This window comes from Cetorhinus maximus, chromosome 17, assembly GCF_964194155.1.
Source record: "Cetorhinus maximus chromosome 17, sCetMax3.hap1.1, whole genome shotgun sequence".
NCBI classification, from domain to species: Eukaryota; Metazoa; Chordata; class Chondrichthyes; order Lamniformes; family Cetorhinidae; genus Cetorhinus; species Cetorhinus maximus.
The window spans coordinates 61,200,490-61,221,452 of NC_135895.1; the positions used below are offsets into that span (position 1 = coordinate 61,200,490).

Below are 20,963 nucleotides of genomic sequence, written 5' to 3' on the forward strand. Positions count from 1 at the left end.
AAGAGCAAAGGATAAGAAAACACAAACAAAGAGGGTTTGACAATTAGCTATAGCTCAAGAGAAAAACTGAGAAGCTAAGGATAGCACATGGTACAAATACTTTAATAGCGGAAATGTTGTTGCAAGTATTAAAAGAATTGTAGGTCTAAAGAATAAACAAAATCACTGTTTCTGCCTCCCTGCTGTAAATGAGAACTTTTCAACAATTAGGATGAAGATCAGAATCTAACATCTATAACATTATATGGCAAATGTAAATACAAGGTGTAATCTTGTATAAAAACTCTACTGAAAAAGATTCAATGAAACAATCCACTGCTGAAATTATTACATGTGATATTACTTTGTTGAAATCAAAACAATCTGTAAGAGCAGAAACTCTGTCCTAAAAATTGAATGATTAGTGTCGGCAGAAAACAAACCACTCAAGATAAGAATACCTTAATTGGTGTGAAGAATATAAACAGCATTCTGACCTCAATATGAAAAGAGAGAATGTCAAATTGTTTTAATTATAAGTTTCATTTCAAACAATAAGCTGTTCACCTGTTTAAATGCATTCAATGGTATCCTGAAGGACAGGTGATATGGTGCAGCTGGATATGATTTTGCTCTGATTTTATTACCTATTGTATCATAGATAAGTGGAAATTGATTTGAAGTTTCATTGATTCTATTGATTGCTGTAGTCTGTGTACGTAAACTGATACCATATCACCACGTATGTGTCCTCCTAATTCTACAAATAAGATTATCTTGTTTTTTCCCCTCAGTTAATATTAAATTAAAATCAAAACACAGACCCTTAGAACAGGAAGCGTTCATTACATATAACTAAATGATAACTTTCTTTGCAATAAGTTTTCGATATTTCAAATTTGTCCTTGTTACGTGTTTTGTATATGAGCGGTAACACGTTATCTAGTTTTAGGTAATCTTTAAAAGCTATTGCAAATATTGAACAATTCAACCTGCAAGTTTTTTTTGTTTTTCTGTAATCATCGTGGTTCAGATCAAAAGATGAAGCAACGGATATAGAGAACCAAAATCAACTAAAATTCTCCTCACAGCAACAAAGATTATCTTAATTTACTCATGTAGAATTGAAAATGTGGTAGTCAGGTATAAAACAATAACCAAAAAAGGCTAATGGAATCTTCACCTTTATAACTAGAGTGCTAAAGTATAAAGAGTAGGAAGTTCTGCTGCAGCAGTATAAGGCCCCTGTTACAACACATCGCCAGTACTGTGGACAGTTCTGGGCACTGCACATTATAAAGGATACGTTGGCCTTGAAAGGAGTGCAGATTCACCAGAATGTATTCAAGGTGCCAATGGTTTGTTTATGAGGAGACTGCATTAACTAGGCTTGTGTTCTCTGGAATACACTAGGCCGAAGGGCCTGCTTCTGTGCTGTGTAACTCTATGTCTATGTCTATGTCTAAGGGGTGAGTTTATTGAGATTTTGAGAATTTCAAAAAGAATGGATTTGGTCTATAGAAACTTTTTTTTGCTGGTGGCAGATTCTAGGACAAAGGGGCATAACCTTCAAATCAGAGACAGACCTTTCAGGAAAAAGTTAAGAAACACTTTGTCATGCAAAGGGTGGTATTATTATGGAACACTCTCCCACGAAAAAGAATAGGTGCTAACTCAATTAATAATTTTAATTCTGAGATTAATATATGTTTGTCAGCCAAGGGTGTAAAGGGATATGGGGGCAAGGCAGATGGCTGAAGATAGGATATGGATTAGCTATGATTTTCCTGAATGGTGGAACTGACTCAAGGGGATCAATAGTCTACTGCAGTTCCTATGTTCCAAATAATCAGTGAAAACTGCTCTGGTGAAATTACAAACTGTTAATAAATATTTGAGCAGTAATTTTCTACTATTTTCCCATAAGTTAGGTTTATTATTTGTGTCAGGACCTAGGCAATATTGGGAAGACCACATTTGTTGTGTCCTTGCCCTAAGGTTGTGGTAGGCTTTCTCCTTGAAACGTTGTATTCTTTATTGTCATGGTTCTCGTAAAACAGTAAAATGTAAATCCTAGTAACTATAGTAAAATAGTAACTCCTGTCAGGAACCTCACCATATCTATGCAAAACCTGATTTATTCTTGAGTTGGAATTTTAAAAAAAAATTGGCTGCTACAAACCGTCAAAAAAATCTCAAAATCCATTTTTCTTTGTGATAGCTGCACCCATTTCAGAACCACAATCTGAAGAATCAGAATGTGACAGTTTGAATCACTCTTTAAACCTATATTAGAAAAGCAACTATTTCAGCCTGAATGTAAGTGAATTTGAAGACTTTAACATTTCCATATCTAGGAGTTTTAAAACATACCTGTGCTTAGATATTAGGACGGTTCCGATCAATAAAACCGATGATAAAAATACAAGTGGTAGAATGACGTTCTGCATTCTGTCATTGTTGGCCCTCGCCACCTCTCCTAAAAGAGAAATAGAATTTGGCATGTCATAATATAGTACAAAGAAAAATACATGAGTGTCCATTAGCTTCTCAGAGTTGTGAAATACTAGGTGGTGGTTATTAAATAAAATCAATAGAAACTTTCCCCTGATAGTTTGCTGGGTAACTACAGGCCTCTACAGACCAGAATGGTTCAATTTCCGGCTTGTGCACTGATCACGGAGGTAGCAGTGGGAGTACTCCAATTGAAATCAACAGCTATAATATAAAGAGAGGTGGGGGAATCAGCTGTTGTCCCTGTTCTTCTTGGTGTTGGATGTCGAATGAGGTCAAGATCAAGTTCTGCTGCGGGTCTCTCAGTCAAAAAGCCTGTTTGCTCTTACTGTAGATCTCACAAATGAAGAATGGTTCCTTGGGGGAGTTAACAGAAGGTTCCTGGGATCTATGGAACCCAGCATAAGTCAGTGGCTTCAGGAGAAAAATGGGAAGGTGATCTTTTTGTCAACTACCCATATCACAATTTGAATGCAATGTACATTATAGAGACATACACTTCAATATGCATAAGACATTTTTTTTTAAATCAGCAGCATGCATTACAAAAATGTACAATACCAACCCATGAGTCATGATGGCGTGTAGCATTATAGGATTTGTCACGCGGAGGAATATAATGCCATAGAATGAATCATATCGCTATAATTACAATGTTACAATGCAGTGATGCGCAATCTGGTCCCATTTTATTATCTTCAGGCTTCTGCTGATTTGCACTCCATCTGTTATGTACTTTAAAATATCATATAAAATTACACAGACCAACTCATTCCAGTGCTGTAACTTAAAGGGTTTGTGACCTTCTCGGCTAAGGTCCATGCTTATAAGGAAACCTTTAATGTATTCTATAAATGCAAAGCATAGTGAAACCTGGATACATTTTTGGTGAATGTTTCTGTTTGTTAAGATGAAGGATATTGGTGTTGTTACAGGTTTCCAGTGTCAGCATTAAACAATTCCAAGGTCAGGCATTGCTGATGCTTTTTCAGAAGTAATTGAAAGGTTGTGAAGCATTTTGGAACATTGTGAGGACATGGGAGGCACTATAAAAATGGATGCTCTTTTTTATATTGGCAGTCAGGATGGCCGAGGTGACGAATGGAAAACTGTTACTTTCTGCTGCATCAAAGTGCTTCATTTCAACTCAACTTGGCTCTCTTCTCCGATTTCACTACTCTCCTGTCCTTCTTAAATCTCTCATGTTCTATCTAAGTTCACGGCCCCCACAACTATGGCATCTCACTGGTCACTCCACTCCAATGGTCTCAATCTCGACTTGTCCATCCTTTACCACTTTCCTGTATGTCTCAGCACCCTATTCCCTTCTAATTTTTGCTCTCTCAAATCCAAGCACACAGAGTTCAGCATACCCAGCCACCAGACAGTTATCTGTTTGTTTCACAATTAAAATTAATTCATTATGTTTTTTTAATTCACTCATGGGGTTCATTTATTGCCCATCCCTAGTTGCAAACGACGATATATTTCCAGGTCAGGGTGGCGAGTGATTTGGAGGGGAAGTTCTAGGTGGTGGTGTTCCCATCTGCTGCCCTTGTTCTTCTAGATGGTAGTGGTCGTGGGTTTGGAAGGTGCTGTCTAAGGAGCCTTGGTGAATTCCTGCAGTGCATCTCATGGATGGCAAATGCTGCAGCTACTGTGCATCGGTGGTGGAGGGAGTGAATGTTTGTGGATGTGGTACCAATCATGCAGGTTGTTTTGTCCTGGATGGTGTCAAGCTTTTTGAATATTGTGGGAGCTGCACTCATCCAGGCAAGTGGGGAGTATTCCATCACACTTCTGACTTGTGCCTTGTAGATGGTGGACAGGTTTTGCGGAGTCAAGTGATGGGTTACTTGTTGCACTATTCCTAGCTTCTGAATGTTCTTATAGCTACAGTATTTATATGGCTAATCCAGTTTGGTTTCTGGTCAATGGTGACCCCCAGGATGTTGATAGTGGGGGATTCAGTGATGATAATGCCTTGAACATCAAGGGGCGATGGTTGGATTTGCTCTTGTTGGAAATGGTCATTGCCTGACACTTGTGCGAATGTTACTTGCCACTTGTCAGCCCAAGCCTGGATATTGTCCAGGTCTTGCTGCATTTGGACGTGCACTGCTTCAGTATCTGAGGAGTCGAGAATGGTGCTGAACATTGTGCAATCATCAACGAACATCCCCACTTCTGACCTTATGATGGAAGGAAGGTCATTGATGAAGCAGCCGAAGATGGTTGGGCCGAGGACACTACCCTGAGGAATTTCTGCAGTGATGTCCAGGAGCTGAGATGACTGACCTTCACCGACCACAACCATCTTCCTTTGTGCTAGGTATGACTCCAACCAGCAGAGAGTTTTCCCCCTGGTTCACATTGACTCCAGTCTTGCTGGAACTCCTTGATGCCACACTCGATCAAATGCTGCCTTTGTGTCAAGGGCAGTTACTCTCACCTCACCTCGGGATTTCAGCTCTTCTGTCTATGTTTGGACCAAGGCTGCAATGAGGTCAGGAGCTGAGTGGCCCTGGTGAAACCCAAATTGGGCGTCAGTGAGCAGGTTATTGCTAAGCAAGTGCTGCTTAATAGCACTGTTGATGACCTCTTCCATTACTTTACTGATGGTCAAGAGTAGGTTGATGGGGCGGTAATTGGCTAGGTTGGATTTGTCCTGCTTTTTGTGTACAGGACATACCTGGGCAATTTTCCACATAGCCGGGTAGATGCCAGTGTTGTAGCTGTACTGGAACAGCTTGTCTAGGGGTGCGGCAAGTTCTGAAGCACAAGTCTTCAGTACTATGTGACCTTAACAGGTGCCTGTTTAAGGTGATTGACACCTAAAAAATGAACCTATTACAGTTATATCCATCATTTAGATTGGCCAACTATTGGGAAAAAAGAGATTTAAGAATTAAATCAATACAAGATATTTAACACTCAAAAGAGAGAAAAGGCAGATGGATAGAAAGCCCAAGCTGTAGCTATTTGAACCACCTCATGCTAGTTAAGTGAGAAAATGAGACTTGGAGACTAAATTAACAAACCCCTGCCTGTTTCTGGCAGGAGTTCTGGTCACTTAAATCAAGTGCAAGTGAGTTATTCCATTCCATTCACAATTTTGTCTCCATTAACATACTGCTTTATTTGGACCGATTAATGAGATAGTTCAAGCAAGCCAGGCATCTGATAATCCCTAGACGTGGACAATAAATTCCCAATGGGCAAGCAGCCAGCTGCCAAGTGGTAACAGGGAATGTGCAGGCATGACTTTTCCCTCTGATTTACCTCCCAGCACTGGAAACCCAAACCTTTTTCTTTAGCTGACTCCATTTGAGTCTGAAATGATAGTTCAAGTGAAAATATGTAATTGAAATAATTAGATGGTCAGCTTGTGTCAATTCCCACTATGTGGCTTTATAAGTTAAAAAGCTATTCCTCAGCAACACTGCAGAAGCCTTAAACTAAGGTCTATGTTGTTTGTTACTTGTGGATTGCTAATGGATGGTATTTTGTTCAATGGTTCTGAACAAGCCAGCTTTCTAGTATGAAATCACAATATTGATAAACATGATCTCTGCAATACTCCAGCACCTGCTCTTGTTTTGAAAAGAAAAATCAAGCTTTATAATGCATACCTTAATCTTCAACTGTTAAAGTTAATGTTGTCTTACTGGTTTTGATAATGTTCCAGATTGCTCAGCACGAGCATTTAAACCTTTGCTCTGCTTCCACTATATTTGTACAATAATTTGAGCTTTGCTGTAATCAAAGCAATCATGAGTGCCTGGAGCCAGACTATGACTAATACCTCATTTAATATAAAATTAGGCTTTAGATTAACTTTTAAATCTTTCCACTTGTCGCCTCCAGTAGCACATATTTATACCCAAGTGCTTCTGGTGCATAGCTTTACCTAATTATTTTACTAAAATACCGGGTTTAATCAATTGGTCCCCACAGAGTGGATGGGCCAGAGAAAAATCATCCTACAAGATGCAAATTAGACACTGCAGAGTGGAAATGGGAGTAGAAAGGGATAGCCATACTTTGCAGTATATAATAAAGTCTATGAGGATGTTAAATTACTGTTCTTGAATGAGATTGTTTATAATTAAGAACCTCTTTGAGTATTGGGCAATTTTGATTTAGGTCCATTGTGTCTTTTGTTTAGCAGGACACTGGCTTCAACAAATTAGCATCCAAAATCCAATTGATCAAATTTGATCTGTAATGCTAGCCAAGATAAGGTAATAAGAATTGGTATTGGTCTTAAAATTTCAGCTCAAAAATGAAAGATCAAAGAGGAACAAACATTTAGCCATTAATGGGAAGTACGAGAGTGAAGAAGTTGCATGTGTGTGATGGGGACGAGTTTGGGGGTAGGGTTAATGAAACATTTTTCTCATGATTTGCTATATCTTACACTTTACCAATCCATTTACTCTGCTGAGGAAAGTTTTGCAGCTACGTTTGCAGATAAAGTCTCCCAGCCACCAGCCTTATTGAATCCTAGCAATTTTACCTACACGTTACAATTTCCTGTATAAGACCTTATGGGTCTCACTGTGTGTAGGAATAGCTTAGGTACATTTAAAAGTTGTTTCCTAAAGTGAATGAGCTGACAAACTAAGCAACTGAGAGCTGACAAACTACCATGTCAAGAGAGAAAGAATCTGAAATGAGAGCATACAAAAGAGTGCACCTCTCCCTCAGGATGTAATTTATGATATTGGATACGTATTAAGTGCTGTAATTGAAATGAAGATTAGATTAAATGGTTTAACAGTTATGTTTCTATGGCAGTGCAGGCTGAATGAAGATTGTGAGAGTGAAAGAGATGGAACAGACAAATGCAGAATGGGAAAGGAAGTGTAAATGAAGTCCCCAGCCCACTCCCTGGGTTTGTATTGTGCTTTCCCACCAAATAACTCTGCAGCAGCATCAGCTGAAGTCTGAGGTTATGCCTCTTATCTGCCCATTGACTTCTTTTTGAGACTTAGCTAAAATCAAATAAATCTCTCAGGTGTAAATTTCTTTCCTGTCTTCCTGCCGTACAATTTATGTGAGTACATACGTGTTACACTATCATATTCCCCTTCCCTGCAAGTACATGTTTCCAGTTAAACATTAGAATGCAGGGGTCTTTTTAAATAATACCTTTACTCTTGATCTTCATATAAAAATTGCTTGGCTGTCCTTCCCCTTCAGGAAAAATTGGATATACTGTCAGTTGATACTGTATAGATGGAGAAAAATGGTCTGTAAAAAGAAAGATAGAGCAATGGTAAACTTGAAGCAGTATTGTTTCAGTGAAATGCAAATATCACAACGCTTAATTTGTATGACATATATACAATGACGTTTTTCTCTCTAATGTGATAGCTTTGATTTAAAAAAAACAATTTTACAGCTGCAAAAGGTTTTAAAATATTTAAGTATTTGAAGATAATTTCTGAGGTGGTTATACATAACTATCCTCTTTGTTCTGGCTTATGGAGACCCTCATATTGTTCAACACCATCAATAAAAAATGTTAAAAAGAGGGGAAAGTGTCCCAGCCAAAAATGAGTATAGGGACAAGTAAAAGGTCCCAGTTGAAACTGGAACTAGTGCATCATGGGGAGAAAAGGAAGTGTTTTCCTGAAACTACGACCTGGATTTTCATCACTGGGGCAAGCTGAGCGGGAATTTTCCTGACTCCCGCCTCAGCAGAAAGTGCCCACAAAGACCGGCAGCTGGGGCGGGGCCCGCTCGCCAACGCGTAAAATGACGCGGGTGACGTTGGGCGTGCAGCCCGATGTCACCCCGTGTCAGTTAGATTCTCAGTTCAGCGGGCATGCAGCCGAGTTGGCTGCACGCCCACCAAACTGTCAGTGGCCACTTAAGGCCTTTAAAAAAGTAATTTACCTAATTAATGGGCCTGCCTTTCCAACCTTATGGTTGACGGGCAGGTGAAGAGCCCAGGGGCCTTCTGAAAAAGCATGAAACCTCATCCAAGGGCGGGATGAGGTTTCATGAGGGATTCAAAATGTTCGGAAAATTTTTAAATAAAAGTAATGGACATGTCCCAGCTCGTGTGACAGTATCACATGAGGGGATATGTCAGGAATATTTTTTTCTGCCTTTAATAACGTTTTCACACTTGAGCCGATCTCCCTGAGACAGCACTTTGCCTCAGGGAGATGTGCGCTCTTTTGTGAGCATGCGCAAAAGGGCGCACTCCCGGCTCAGGGAATCCCCTCCCACCTGCACAGGGAGTGCACAGTGCTTCCGGGCTGACGTCATGTTGGGTGGGCCTTAATTGGCCCACCCACGTAAAATGGCGGCATGGCCCCGACCAGGGGCACCGATCGGGAACCCGCCTGCCTGCACCCGCTCCCGCACAACCCCCCCGATGGGGGGAAAATGCTGCCCAGGGTCTTCATGCAAAATAGGCACAAAGCTAAAGTAGTTAGGAAAAAAAGCTGGATCAATATTAATTTGGGAATGGGACTGAAGGATAAATGGAAAGGTACAGATTGATATGATAGGATGTTGTGTAGAATATGCTGGGCCAATATACTGTCAGCCAATGGATCCCAGTCAGTCAAAAATGTGTAATATGAGAAAGAAAGATTTGTATTTATAATATGCATTTCACATCTTCTGAATTATTTATGCTATTCACAGCCAATTACTGACCTTTCTTTGAAGTTTAACAACTATGGCAACCAAATTCCACACAGCAAACACACACAAAAATCAAATGGAATAAATAGCCAGCTAATTTATTTCAGTTCTGTTGCTTATGGACTAAGTGCCATGAAATATTTTTGAGAGATGAAATTGGCCTTCAGTGGTAGATTAGACCAATGGATGATCAATCAGCAGTCCATCTTACACTCTGCCCAATATTCCTTTGAATGGACATCATTTTTCATTACTCTTAAAAAGCAATCTCACCCCACTTACATCCACCTGTAGTGGAAAATGGGACCAGAATTTCTGTTGAAAGATGATACCTCAACAATGAAGCACCTCATCAGTACTGTATCACACATCAACCAATTACATAAGCACCAATTTGATTGTGACAAACTTAGTCAGACACAGGCACAAGTGAGCCATACATTATACATCCAGGGCTGGATTTTACATGGAGACATATTCCTGATGGAAAAGGCAATCTTGAGCCTGCCGAATCAGAATCTGGCTACCCTGCAGAGATAACACACTGGGCGCAGCCTTAATTGATTCAGAGTGGTACTTCTACCCCCATCTGGGATGAAGTCCCACCCAAGAGAACTGCCAGCCAATCTGATTGGCCAGCAACTCTGTAGTCCCAGCAATGACAGGATCAAGCAGTGGCCACTAATGGGACTACGAGCTGTCCCCAGGATGAAGTGTCATGGAGCTCGGACTCCAGGTAAGGCTGGGATTTTGGTTGGACTGCCTGGCAGACCCCAGTGAGCAAATGGAGGTTGCAGGGGCCTTTTTTTAGGAGCCGGGAGAGTTAAGGGTGGAAGGGTACAATCTTGAGGGTTGGTGCCCCCAGTGGACACAGAGGGCCACCCTGTCAAAAGGAAGTAACCCCCTTCCTGCGCAACAGCCGCCCATGCAGTGAAAGCTGCCCTGCCTTTGCCTTCCGCTGCTGCCTGTAAAGTAGCAGCAGAGGCGGAATGAGGCCCTTAAGTGGCAATTAATTGACCACTTAAGGACCTCAATAAGTCCAAAGGTGGGTGGATGCCTGATACCTGCCCGCCTACCATTGTGTGGGAGACAGGTCAGGGAAAAGACAATGATCAGGTTTTAAATTGGAAGCATTGAGGGACTGAGAACCAATGTAGTTAGCAAGTACACCTGATGGATTCGTGGGGCAATGTAAGTTACGAGTTGGGTAGCAGAGATTTGGATGAGCTGAATTTTATGGAATGATGGAGAATTAGCAGCAAGGAGAGCAAGTAAATCTGAAGATGACAAAGGCATGGATGAAAGTTGTGGCAGCTGATGAGCTGATGCAGTGACAGAGATGGACAATGTTACAGAGGACGAAATAGGCAGGCTTTATGGTAGAGAGGGTATAGAGTCAGAAACTCAGCTCAGAACTCAATTAGTTAAGATGAGGCGGTAGTTTTCAAGGGCAACATTGTTTTTGACAAGGGTGACGATGGCAGTAAGTTAGAAAGAGAGGAGACAGTACATGAGGACAGATAGCCATTTATGGCAACTGGCAAGGAACAGAAGTTACATGGTCAGCAAATTAGTGGGAATAGGGTCAAGAGAGTAGTCCTTGCGATCAAGATGAGTTTGGAAAAGGTATTAGGGGAGGTAAAGGAGAAACTCATAGGTTCAGGCTGGGGGATCCTGGAGGTAAGTTTGGCTCTGGTTGTCAAGGAAATGGGTAGGAAGTAGCAAAGGCAAACAGATGATCTCAATTTTAGTGGGTTCAGATCATAAGAAAACATAAAATAGGAAAATCCCAAATGTGACAGGAGTTACTCAATTCATTCTTTCTTTTAGCTCTCTTTCTCCTTTCATCTTTCTTGGAAATTTCCCATGTTTCTTCCTCTCTTCTCCTTGTTTGTTGCTTTAAACAAAATGATAGCACCAAGATTGAGGCTATGCTTTCATACCTGAGCTGTATCATCCAGCAAGGCAAGCTTTTATAACAAAGAAGCTTAACTGTGGAACTGAGTTGGTCTTAAGCTGTTTTGGTTCTTGTGACAAATGTACCTGACTCATGGTAGGAATGAAAGTGAAGCATTTAATAAAAGTCTGTCTAGAAAGGCAAAACCACTGATATCGTAGCTTAGGATCCTCAGCCATTTCCAAACATGCCTGCAGCATGCAAGATTTCTTGCAAATGAAAGCTCTAGATATGTTTTTACCTTTATGCTGTGAACAAATTAGATCCCGACATTACATAATATAAAAGCTCCCTGAGTATAGGATTATCATCTTCAGCCTCTCTTTCACAAATGCTTTTTAGCTACCTAATTTGTAAGGTTTAATGCCAGCCAAGGTCATGTACACACAGGGAAGTAGCACACCCTTACACTCATGTGGCTGTTTTCAATTCAATTCTAGCCGCTCATGTGAGAAAGAGTAATCTTCAGCGTCAAACAAGAAAAAATAATTATCTGTCGCACCAGATTGCTGATTGCTGCAGAATAATATCACTGGTAGATTATTCCTCTAGGAATTTTTATGTAAACATTTCCATTCTTGGCATGTATCATCCCTACTCCAGTCCCTCTTTAGTCCCTCATATTCTTACTTATTATCCAGGTCTGGACTCCTTGAAGTGATATCTTGAATTCAGCTTATTACCATCTTGATGCTTTTTTGAACAATTATTTTGACAGTTAATTTTTTTACTGACCAATATGAGGACTGCTGGATAATAATAGATGTTTTCACTTCTAACTCTTTGGCAATCACTAAGTGCTCGGAAGTCAAGCACAACACACCCCAGATGTAGTGTAAAGCTCCCTATGCTGTCCCAATATTGTAATAAAAAGGAAAGATTCAAGAGAATTTCACAAGCAATTTATGTTTTAAAATTATATATTTCACTTTGTTCTAAAGTAATAGGACAGTTAAATTCATGATAGCAACATTTAAATATAAAACATAAAAAAAGTAATAAAATATAATTTCTTCAAGTAATGTCAATTAAATTTGCCTGAGGGGATAGTGATAAAGTTGAAGAAGACACAGACAATCTGGTGGAATGGGCACAGATGAAATTTAATGCAGAGAAGTGTGATAGGAAGAATGAGATAAAAAATAAAGGATACAATTTAAAAGCGAGTGCAGACACAGAGGGACCTGGAGGTACATGTGCACAAATTGTTGAAGGTGATAGGGCAGGTTAAGAAAGCAATTAATAAAGCATATACGATTCTGGGCTTTATAAATAGGGGCATAGAGCACAAAAGCAAAGAAGTTATGGTGATCCTTCATGAAACACTGGTTCAGCCTCAACTGGAGTATTCGTTCTAATTCTGGGCACCACACTTCAGGAAGGATGTGAAGACATTTGAGAGGGTGATAAGTGGCAAGTAACATTCATGTTACACAAGAGGCAGGCAATGACCATCATCAGCAATGGAGTCCAACCACTTCCCCTTGACATTTAACAATGCTGAATCACTGAATCCCCCACCATCAACATACTGCAGACCACCATTAACCAGAAACTTAATTGGACCAGACTCATAAATACATTCTAGGTAAAAATTTGGGTATTCTGTGGTGATTGGTTCACCTTCTGACTCCCCAAAGCCAGTCCACCATCCACAAGGCACAAATCAGGAGTGTGATGGAATACTCTCCAAAACAAAAACAGAATTACCTGGAAAAACTCAGCAAGTCTGGCAGCATCGGCGGAGAAGAAATCAGTTAACGTTTCGAGTCTTCATGGCCCTTCGGCAGAACCCATGAAGGCTCGAAACGTTAACCGATTTCTTCTCCGCCGATGCTGCCAGACTTGCTGAGTTTTTCCAGGTAATTCTGTTTTTGTTTTGGATTTCCAGCATCCGCAGTAGCTTTTAGCTTTTTGTTTTTATGGAATACTCTCCACTTGGTTGGATGAGTGCAGCTCCAACAACACTTAAGAAACTGGTCATCATCCAGGACAAAACAACCCACTTGTTTTGCACCCTATCCACCACCTTAAACATTTACTTCCTTCACCACCAGCACACTGTGGTTACACTGTGCACCATCTACAAGAAGCATTGCAACAATGCGCCAATACTTTGTTGACAGCACCTCCCAAATCCACAACCTCTACTGTTTAGAAGAACAATGGCAACATGTGCATGGGAGTACCACCTTCTCAAAAGTCCCTTCCAAGTCACACATCATCCTGATTTGGAAACATATTGCCATTCTTTCATCGTCGTTGAATCAGAATGCTGGAACTTTCTCCCTAAGAGCACTATGAGTGTACCTACAACACACAAACTGCAGTCGTTCAAGAATGAGGCTCACCAGTAGCTTCTCATGGGCAATTATGGATAGGCAATAAATGCTGGCCTTGCCAGCGACTGCCGCATCCCATAATAAATAACAATAAGCCTTACTAAAGTTATAGGTGCAGACCTTTGTTCAAAATGGAAAAAATGCCCACTTATGATTCCTCCCTGTGTATGTCTATGTTTGTGTTTATATCCATATATTTTCACCTCCACTTCATTTCTAGATTAGTACAGTGTGCCTGTCAGCCTCTTATGGTTGAGCATTGAAGTAGGGTCTAAGTCATTCTCACCACAGATACTGGCTGACCTCATGTGTGCTTCCAACATTTTTGTTTTTGTTTTAGGTTTCAATGTTTGCTGTTAGCTGGGGTGGGCAACATGTGTAAAATGAACACCCCAGGCCCATTAATTTATCTATATACAAAATGCTCCATGATTTCTCTTGTTCCATCAAAGCCTAGGGGCGGAATCATCCCAGATTTGCACTAAGTGCAGTAGCAGGTGGGAGAAACAACGGGGGCGGGGGTTTTCACACTGTATCGCCCCAAACCTGCCTCATTACTTATGCATTTCCAGGATACATGCTGTTTCCATGGCAGGCGGGCTCTCATTCGCCTGCAACGCCATCACCTGACCGCTTCATCACGCCAGGCGCCACATTTAAAGTACAGCTGTACTCAGTGCTTCCAGCCCAGGACTGCAGCAAAGAAGACATGGCCCCGAAAGGCAAGAAAACTGCAGCCCTTGAGTGCCTTTTGGACGCTGTGGAGGCCTGCTGTGATCTCCTCTACCCCGGCTCTGGCCGCAGGAGGAGCAGCTACATTACCACTCCAACTTGGCAGGCGGTGGCAGTGGTGATCAGTGCCAATGTTGCACAGAAGAAGTTGGCCATCCAATGCAGAAAGAGGATGAATGATCTCATCCGTGCAGCCAGTGCATGGCAGCCATCTCATCACTCTAAACTCACACACTCAAGCCCATCACATATTCACTGGCGTCTCACTCATTGCCAGCTCAAGGAACATCACCACCCATTCTCACACACATACCCTCAAATCTCCATCTGGACTCATCTCTCTGGAGCCTGCCTCCCCAGCCCTCATATCTTGAGGCCACTTGCACAGATCAACATGTGCCCCCGACACACACCCTGGGATACCTTTCTTCCCCAGTACAGCTCTCATTTCACAGTCTGTGGTTTACTGGTTGAAAAACTTGCTTTTCAATGTCTCTACTAGTGATTTTTCCCCTTTTCCTCTTGACAGAGGTTTTCAGAGAAAGCAGGTTACAGAGACATGAGGGATAGCCAGCTAGACATTATGGCAGAATTGCTGGAATCATACAAACACGGGAGAGAGAGGTTTCAGGCCTTCCCTCTTTACGGACTAGGAGCTGTTCTGCCTGCACTGTTAACACATAAAACCCTGGTCACCTGGTCAGGAGCCAATTAAAATGCTGTCATTAGGCAGTTCCACCTACTCCAGAACCCCTTTCCAGCACCATCCTGTTCTCTTATGGTACCCTATGTTCCAAGATAGCAATATTGTAGGTATTCCTCATCCTGTTCCAAGGAACATGTCTTTCAACTGCAGCCAATGTAATTTTTTAAAGCCACAGTCCAAGAAAAAAGGTTCTTTGCACAAGCAAGACCTTGCCCTGCAGCCGTTGAAAAGCCACCCACATATGGCTGATCTGATAGGTCGAGACCTACCCTTGAGCCCCGCTAAAAGTGATGTTGTGCTGTATGTGAAGCCTGTCACTGATCACTGCAAGTGCTGACCGAAGCAAGATAGGCCAAGATAACCTTGAAGTTCCGAGCGAAGAGCAGCCTGTCAAGTTCACACCTTGTATATGCCGTTGTGAAACACGTTGTTGTGTTTTCCCACTGATGTGGGCAGATGATCCAGCTGAGGTGGGAGGGGGGGTCCGCAGGGGTGCATCCAGTGGGCTGGCCTTATAATGATATGCTGATGTATTACAATAAGGTTCCTGACATCGATGGCTGGGAACACAGCCCGCCGTCGGTGGGCAGAGCGGGCGGTTGCAAACTAGATTCACGATGCTGTGAAACCTATTTTTGTCTTCTCTGTGAGCACTAAGAGCTAAAAGGGCAAAGATGCTAGATGCATGTATTTGTAATGAGAGGCTATGGTGAAGTTGGATTTATAAGTAAATAGGGTTGGGTTTAAAAAAAATGCATTACAAGATAGGTAGGGACTTGGCTTTTCAGCTGTTAAATTCCAAAGGAGAGTTTAAGGGACTTTTACAACTTACAAAGGTTTCATAAGTAAGCAAGGAAAGGTTATTAAATTTTATTTGACCCAAAAGTGGAAGCAATAGGAAAACATGAAAGATTTATATAGTTTGGAAAAGTTGAGTTCAAAGAGGTGCTGAGGACAATGGAATCTGAGATGAAAGGGGGGAAAGGAAATTTATGGAAAGATGCTGAGCTGAGTTGTGATGGCTGCGTGGGGGAGATTTCCTGAGACTAGCTCTGTGCTGAGAGAAGGTGTGAAATCTGAAACAGCCATCCAGTGGGACCAGAAAAGTCTTTGTTTCAGAAACCAGTTTGTTTTCTGAACTTTTTTTGGATTTCCATAGCAGAGTGGAAGAATTTGAGGAGTCATGTGGCATAACTTTACTAAAGTAACAGCAATTTTGCCTTGGGGTAATATTATTGGATTTTTATAGTTGAAAATCTGTAAGGGAGTTGTTGCCAAGTAATTTCACTGTGTGTTCTGACCACATGGGTTTTTGGGGATGTTTTGTAAGACTGTTTCAACTGTGTAACTGTAATCTTATGTGCTTAATGTTTTTTTTCATCATGTGAATAAATCTTTATTGTTTTAAAATCCTAAGGTGTTACTGGAGTTCTATGCTTCTGGGATCAGTAGCTTTTCCTCCTCATTTTCAAAATACAAAAAAAAGTTTATGATCAGTAAGACAGGTTTCCCTCTGAGATCTGGTTTGCTCGACAAATAACTTCAGCTATGGTTGTAACACCATGGCACACAATGGGTTTATCTTGACTACATTAAGCTTTATCATTCTTTGCTTTCTTTAGCCAGAAACATCTACTACAAAAATTATCCAGGTGGACAGGGAAACAAGCCTAGGATCTTTTTTGCCATGACAGCTTCCTTAGATCCCTCTCACAACTTCCAAAGGTAACTTCAAGGACTTGATAGATATCAAGACCACTCATAAAATTGCCTCCCTTGCTTCATTCAGCTCCTAGTGTTAATGGTATATGAATAATGTCATTGTTTCCACCCCACACCATGGGCTGAATTTTATGATCGGGTGGGTGCGCGCCCGACTCGATCGGGCGTGAAATCACACAAGATGACATCAGGTGAGCGTCCTGACGCCACCCCGCGCTTGCGCAATATTTCAGTCAGCGGGCACGTGTGAAAGTCGGAAGCGCCCGTCGACAATTAAGAGGGCAATTAAGCCCATTGTCTGTCATTTTAAGTAGCCCATCCAACCTCGGTTGGTGAATGGGCAAATTGGCCAGGCGGCCTTTACATTTTTCAACAAACCTCACCCACGGGTGGGACGAGATAATGATGAAATAAGTATAAATAAATTCCTGTGGACAGCATTTTCATAGGCTAAATTTTTAGGTGACTGATTATGATGCATGGACACATTTATCAGCTTTTGAAATTTTAATTTTTGCTGTTTCACGCCTTCATCTCCCTGAGGCAGCACTCTGCCTTCAGGGAGCTTTCTGTCAATGCTGACTCACGCCCGCATTGCCAGCCCTCTTCCAGCCCCCACCCCGGCAGCGCTGAGCTTTTCTGCGCACATTTCACAATGAGTGGGCGTTAATTGGCCAGCCAGCATGAAATCACAGTCACGGGCCGATTGTGATCAGCCGATCCTGCCCGCCGATTGTGCCTGCCCACTGAGCTGAAAATTTAGGCCCATCTTCCAGAATAGAGAGGTGTATTTTATGAAATGCCCTCTTTACTTCTTGGTAAACCTTCATTTAACTAGACTTTGATGATGATACTCCCTTTGTAAAGAAGCCTAAACAAAAAAAAACGAATTTATCAGAGTTGCTAAAGTTCATTTAATAAAAGTTACATGGTTTGTTTGCTTTCTTCTTAAGTAAATCCCAGGAGAAAAATTTGCTTTGAGAAAGAAATGTCATAAGTTCCAGAAATTCATACAACTTCTTATATTCTTCCAACAAACCCTTTTGTTTTCTGCATTTTTATAAAACGTCAGTTATTATTAAGTAGCCTGGTAACTTGGTCTGCAACACTGCACAAATTCAGTTAAACGGACCCATTATTAGACCTAACAGCTTTTCAAGCAGGGTAGAATAGTACATTATCCTTGGGACCATTCTGTTTACATTAACAATGCAAACAAAGACATGGGGAGAATTTTCTTCCCATCGGTCGGGAGCGGGCGCGGGTGGGCATGGATCCGATCACCGCCCACGATTGGCTGCTTGCTGCCATTTTATGTGGGCGGGCTCAATTAAGGCCCGCTCAGCGTGACGCGCGCTCAGTAGCGCCACCTGTGCAGGTGGGGGGAGGAGGGGGAGGAGGGGCCTGCGCTCTTTTGCAACTGCGCGCAAAAGAGCGCAGAAATCTCCCTGTGGCACAGAGCTGCCTCGGGGAGATTAAGTGCAATTTGAAAGTTCAAAATAAAGAAAGTTTAAAATCACTTACACATGACCTGTCATGTGATAGTGTCACATGAGCTGGGACATGTTTATGAATTTTCATAAAAATGTATAATTAATTAATGAAACCTTCATGAAACCTCATGCCACCTGTGGATGACGTTTCATGAAAAATGTGAAGGCCGTCTGGGCTCTTCGCCTGCCCAACAACCTTAAGGTTGGATGGGCAGCTTTCTCGATAGGCTTAATTAGTTCATTAATGACCTTAACAGGCCTTTGACAGTTTGGCGGGCGCGCAGCCGATTGTGCCGCGCGTCCGCCAAACAGAAGATCAGAATGTGGCGTGGTGACATCAGGATGCACGCCCGACGTCACCGCGTGTCATTTTACACGTTGGCATGCGGGGCCCGTCCCTGCTTGCCGAACAGAAGATTCTGCCCATGATTCTGTATTAACAACAACTTGCATTTATCTAGCACCTTTAATGTATTAAAACAAGTCAAGGTTCATAATCAGACAAAATTTGACACTGAAAATTATTCACTTTTCAATACTGCTTGGAGGAGAAACCATCCTGCCTCACAAACTACATTTTTGGCAGCCATAAAGTAGAATAATTTGCAGGATTTTTAAAATTACAAAACTAAACCTACCATGAATGTACATTGTTGTGAGGTTTGCAGCAGCCCTCATCCACTTCAGCTTTCCCCCATCGTTATTTGGCAGGCTTTTCCATTCTATCACATAAGATGTCGGTTGGTAATTCAGAGGAAACACGCTCCAAGAAACAATTACACAACTGCTGTTTATCATAGAGGCATGAAGTGATCGAAGAATGTGTACTGCTGTAATCAAGTAATTTTTCAAATTACAAATGATAATGACAAATACAAACTTCTTATTTTTCAATCATTGAAGTTATTAACCATACAATGAAACCCATTCATTACTTTAAGGAACCTAACTTTATATTTGATTCTTATTGTGTCAAGTAAGACACACTATAGTCAGAGTGGACTATAGTGTATTGAACCAACCTTTGCTACTGTCCTTTGGCAAAATTAGTTTATAATTCCTTCTAGAAGAGCCAATAGAATTGAAAGCCATCACTGAGACACTTCTAATTTCATTAGTGCGAAGAAAGCTGTAATTTGTAACGTTTCCAACATATTCCAGCCAGGTAATGTTTTGCGTTGATTCGAATTCCAATTTAAAGCCCTTCACACTGCATAAAGCTTCACTTTTTGTCAGAGGCTGTATTGAAAACAAAAAAGATCCTCATTTTGTTGTCAAAAAGATTTCAAATTCATTTTCTATTCCTACCATTTGAAATTACAATAACAATACTTATTCAATTAGCTAGTATAATACTTAGAAAACTACCAAGGAGGTTCATTCATGGAAATTAAAGGTTAGACCAAGCAAATGTTTACTTCACAATGCATGGCAGTTTACTCACTTGCGACAAACTAAATGTATATTTTTCCAAATTAATACTGTATTTTTTTAATTGTATATTTTTCATTTTTTTTCTTGATCCTATTCCCTTTTTTGTTAATTATCTTTTTCATGCTTTTATTTCATTTCCATATTGTTCTCTCATGCATCAACTCAGAAATGCATATGTGTTGTTTATGTTGCATATTTATATATTTTTAAAACTGTGTTGTGACATTTCACTCCAAAATGCATTGAAACTCCTACGTCAGGTTCTTTTGTATGCTAAAATCTACATCAAAAGTGTCAACAATTAACTGTAGTACCAGTGACTAAACCAGATCTCATTAACTGTATGCTGTCACGCAATGTTAATTTACAGTGCAAGAGCCTGAACTGTAAATTTTACTTCTTGAAACAGTACAATACTGGGGAGGTGATGGTGCAGTGGTATTGTCGCTGGACTAGTAATCCAGAGACCCAGGGTAATGCTTTGGGGACGTGGGTTTGAATCCTGCCATGGTGGAATTTGAATTCAATAAAAATCCAGAATTAAAAGTCTAATGATGAGCATGAAACTATTGTTGAGTGTTGTAAAAACCCATCTGGTTCACTAATGTCCTTTAGGGAAGGAAATCTACCTGGTCTGGCCTACATGTGACTCCAGACCTACAGCAATGAGGTTGGCTCTTAAAATGCCCTCTGAGCAATTTGGGATTGGCAAAAATGCTGGCCTAGCCTGCGACGCCCACATCCCATGATTGAAAAAAAAGGATACTACCAAAAGCTCTCACAATTCCTTCCTCACAGCCAGAACAAACCAGATTTGAAGGGTATGTTTTCTTACTGCAAATTTATTAAAACATTTAGTTAGGTTGCTTTTGAAAACAATATCCCTTTTTAATATCCAAATTTTAATCCCAATTGACAAAATTTATTTCTGTCAGCCTGCACATTTACCACATTGCTTTAACCTTATGATCAATAATATTGCTGTTGCACTCAACTTAACTATTATTATATATTAAAATTATACATTGTGTCAAGAGAACCCAAATATTTCCACCTATCTCTGTTGTCTCTTTTCAGGCAGAACATCCAAACTACGATGACTGAAAAGTGCAGTACTCTACATGCTGATTTGACAACTTTCTATAGCTACTCTTCATAGTCATAGAAAACAGCTAGGTTTAATGAAGCAGTTATAATTAAGAGCTGCTGATCTCAAAATTGCCTATGCTCTTCCATTTATTGTGATCCATTAGTGTTTGGAACAAATTAAAATGTTATAATGAGTTAACCTCAATAAATGTGAGAAATTCAGCTTCCCAACTGCACGAAGGATCATGGAAATGCATCTTTCCCAGCTCCATTTTTGCCACGATCACTTCATAATCAACCCAACCTGAACGTTAATTCAGTCTAAGGGC

The 20,963-nt window shown here is 40.9% G+C and overlaps 1 protein-coding gene across 2 annotated transcripts in view; it reads right to left on the bottom strand.

Annotated features, from left to right (window-relative positions):
- lepr (leptin receptor) overlaps positions 1-20,963 on the bottom strand; it is a 164,290-nt gene that overhangs the window by 17,797 nt on the left and 125,530 nt on the right. For both annotated transcript variants that reach the window (XM_078561288.1, XM_078561287.1), the window contains exons 14-17: positions 19,134-19,350; positions 18,750-18,941; positions 7,648-7,749; positions 2,353-2,458 (exon numbers count right to left, since the gene is read on the bottom strand). In XM_078561288.1, the coding sequence (XP_078417414.1) occupies positions 2,353-2,458; positions 7,648-7,749; positions 18,750-18,941; positions 19,134-19,350 (617 nt within the window). The remainder of the gene's footprint in view (positions 1-2,352; positions 2,459-7,647; positions 7,750-18,749; positions 18,942-19,133; positions 19,351-20,963) is intronic.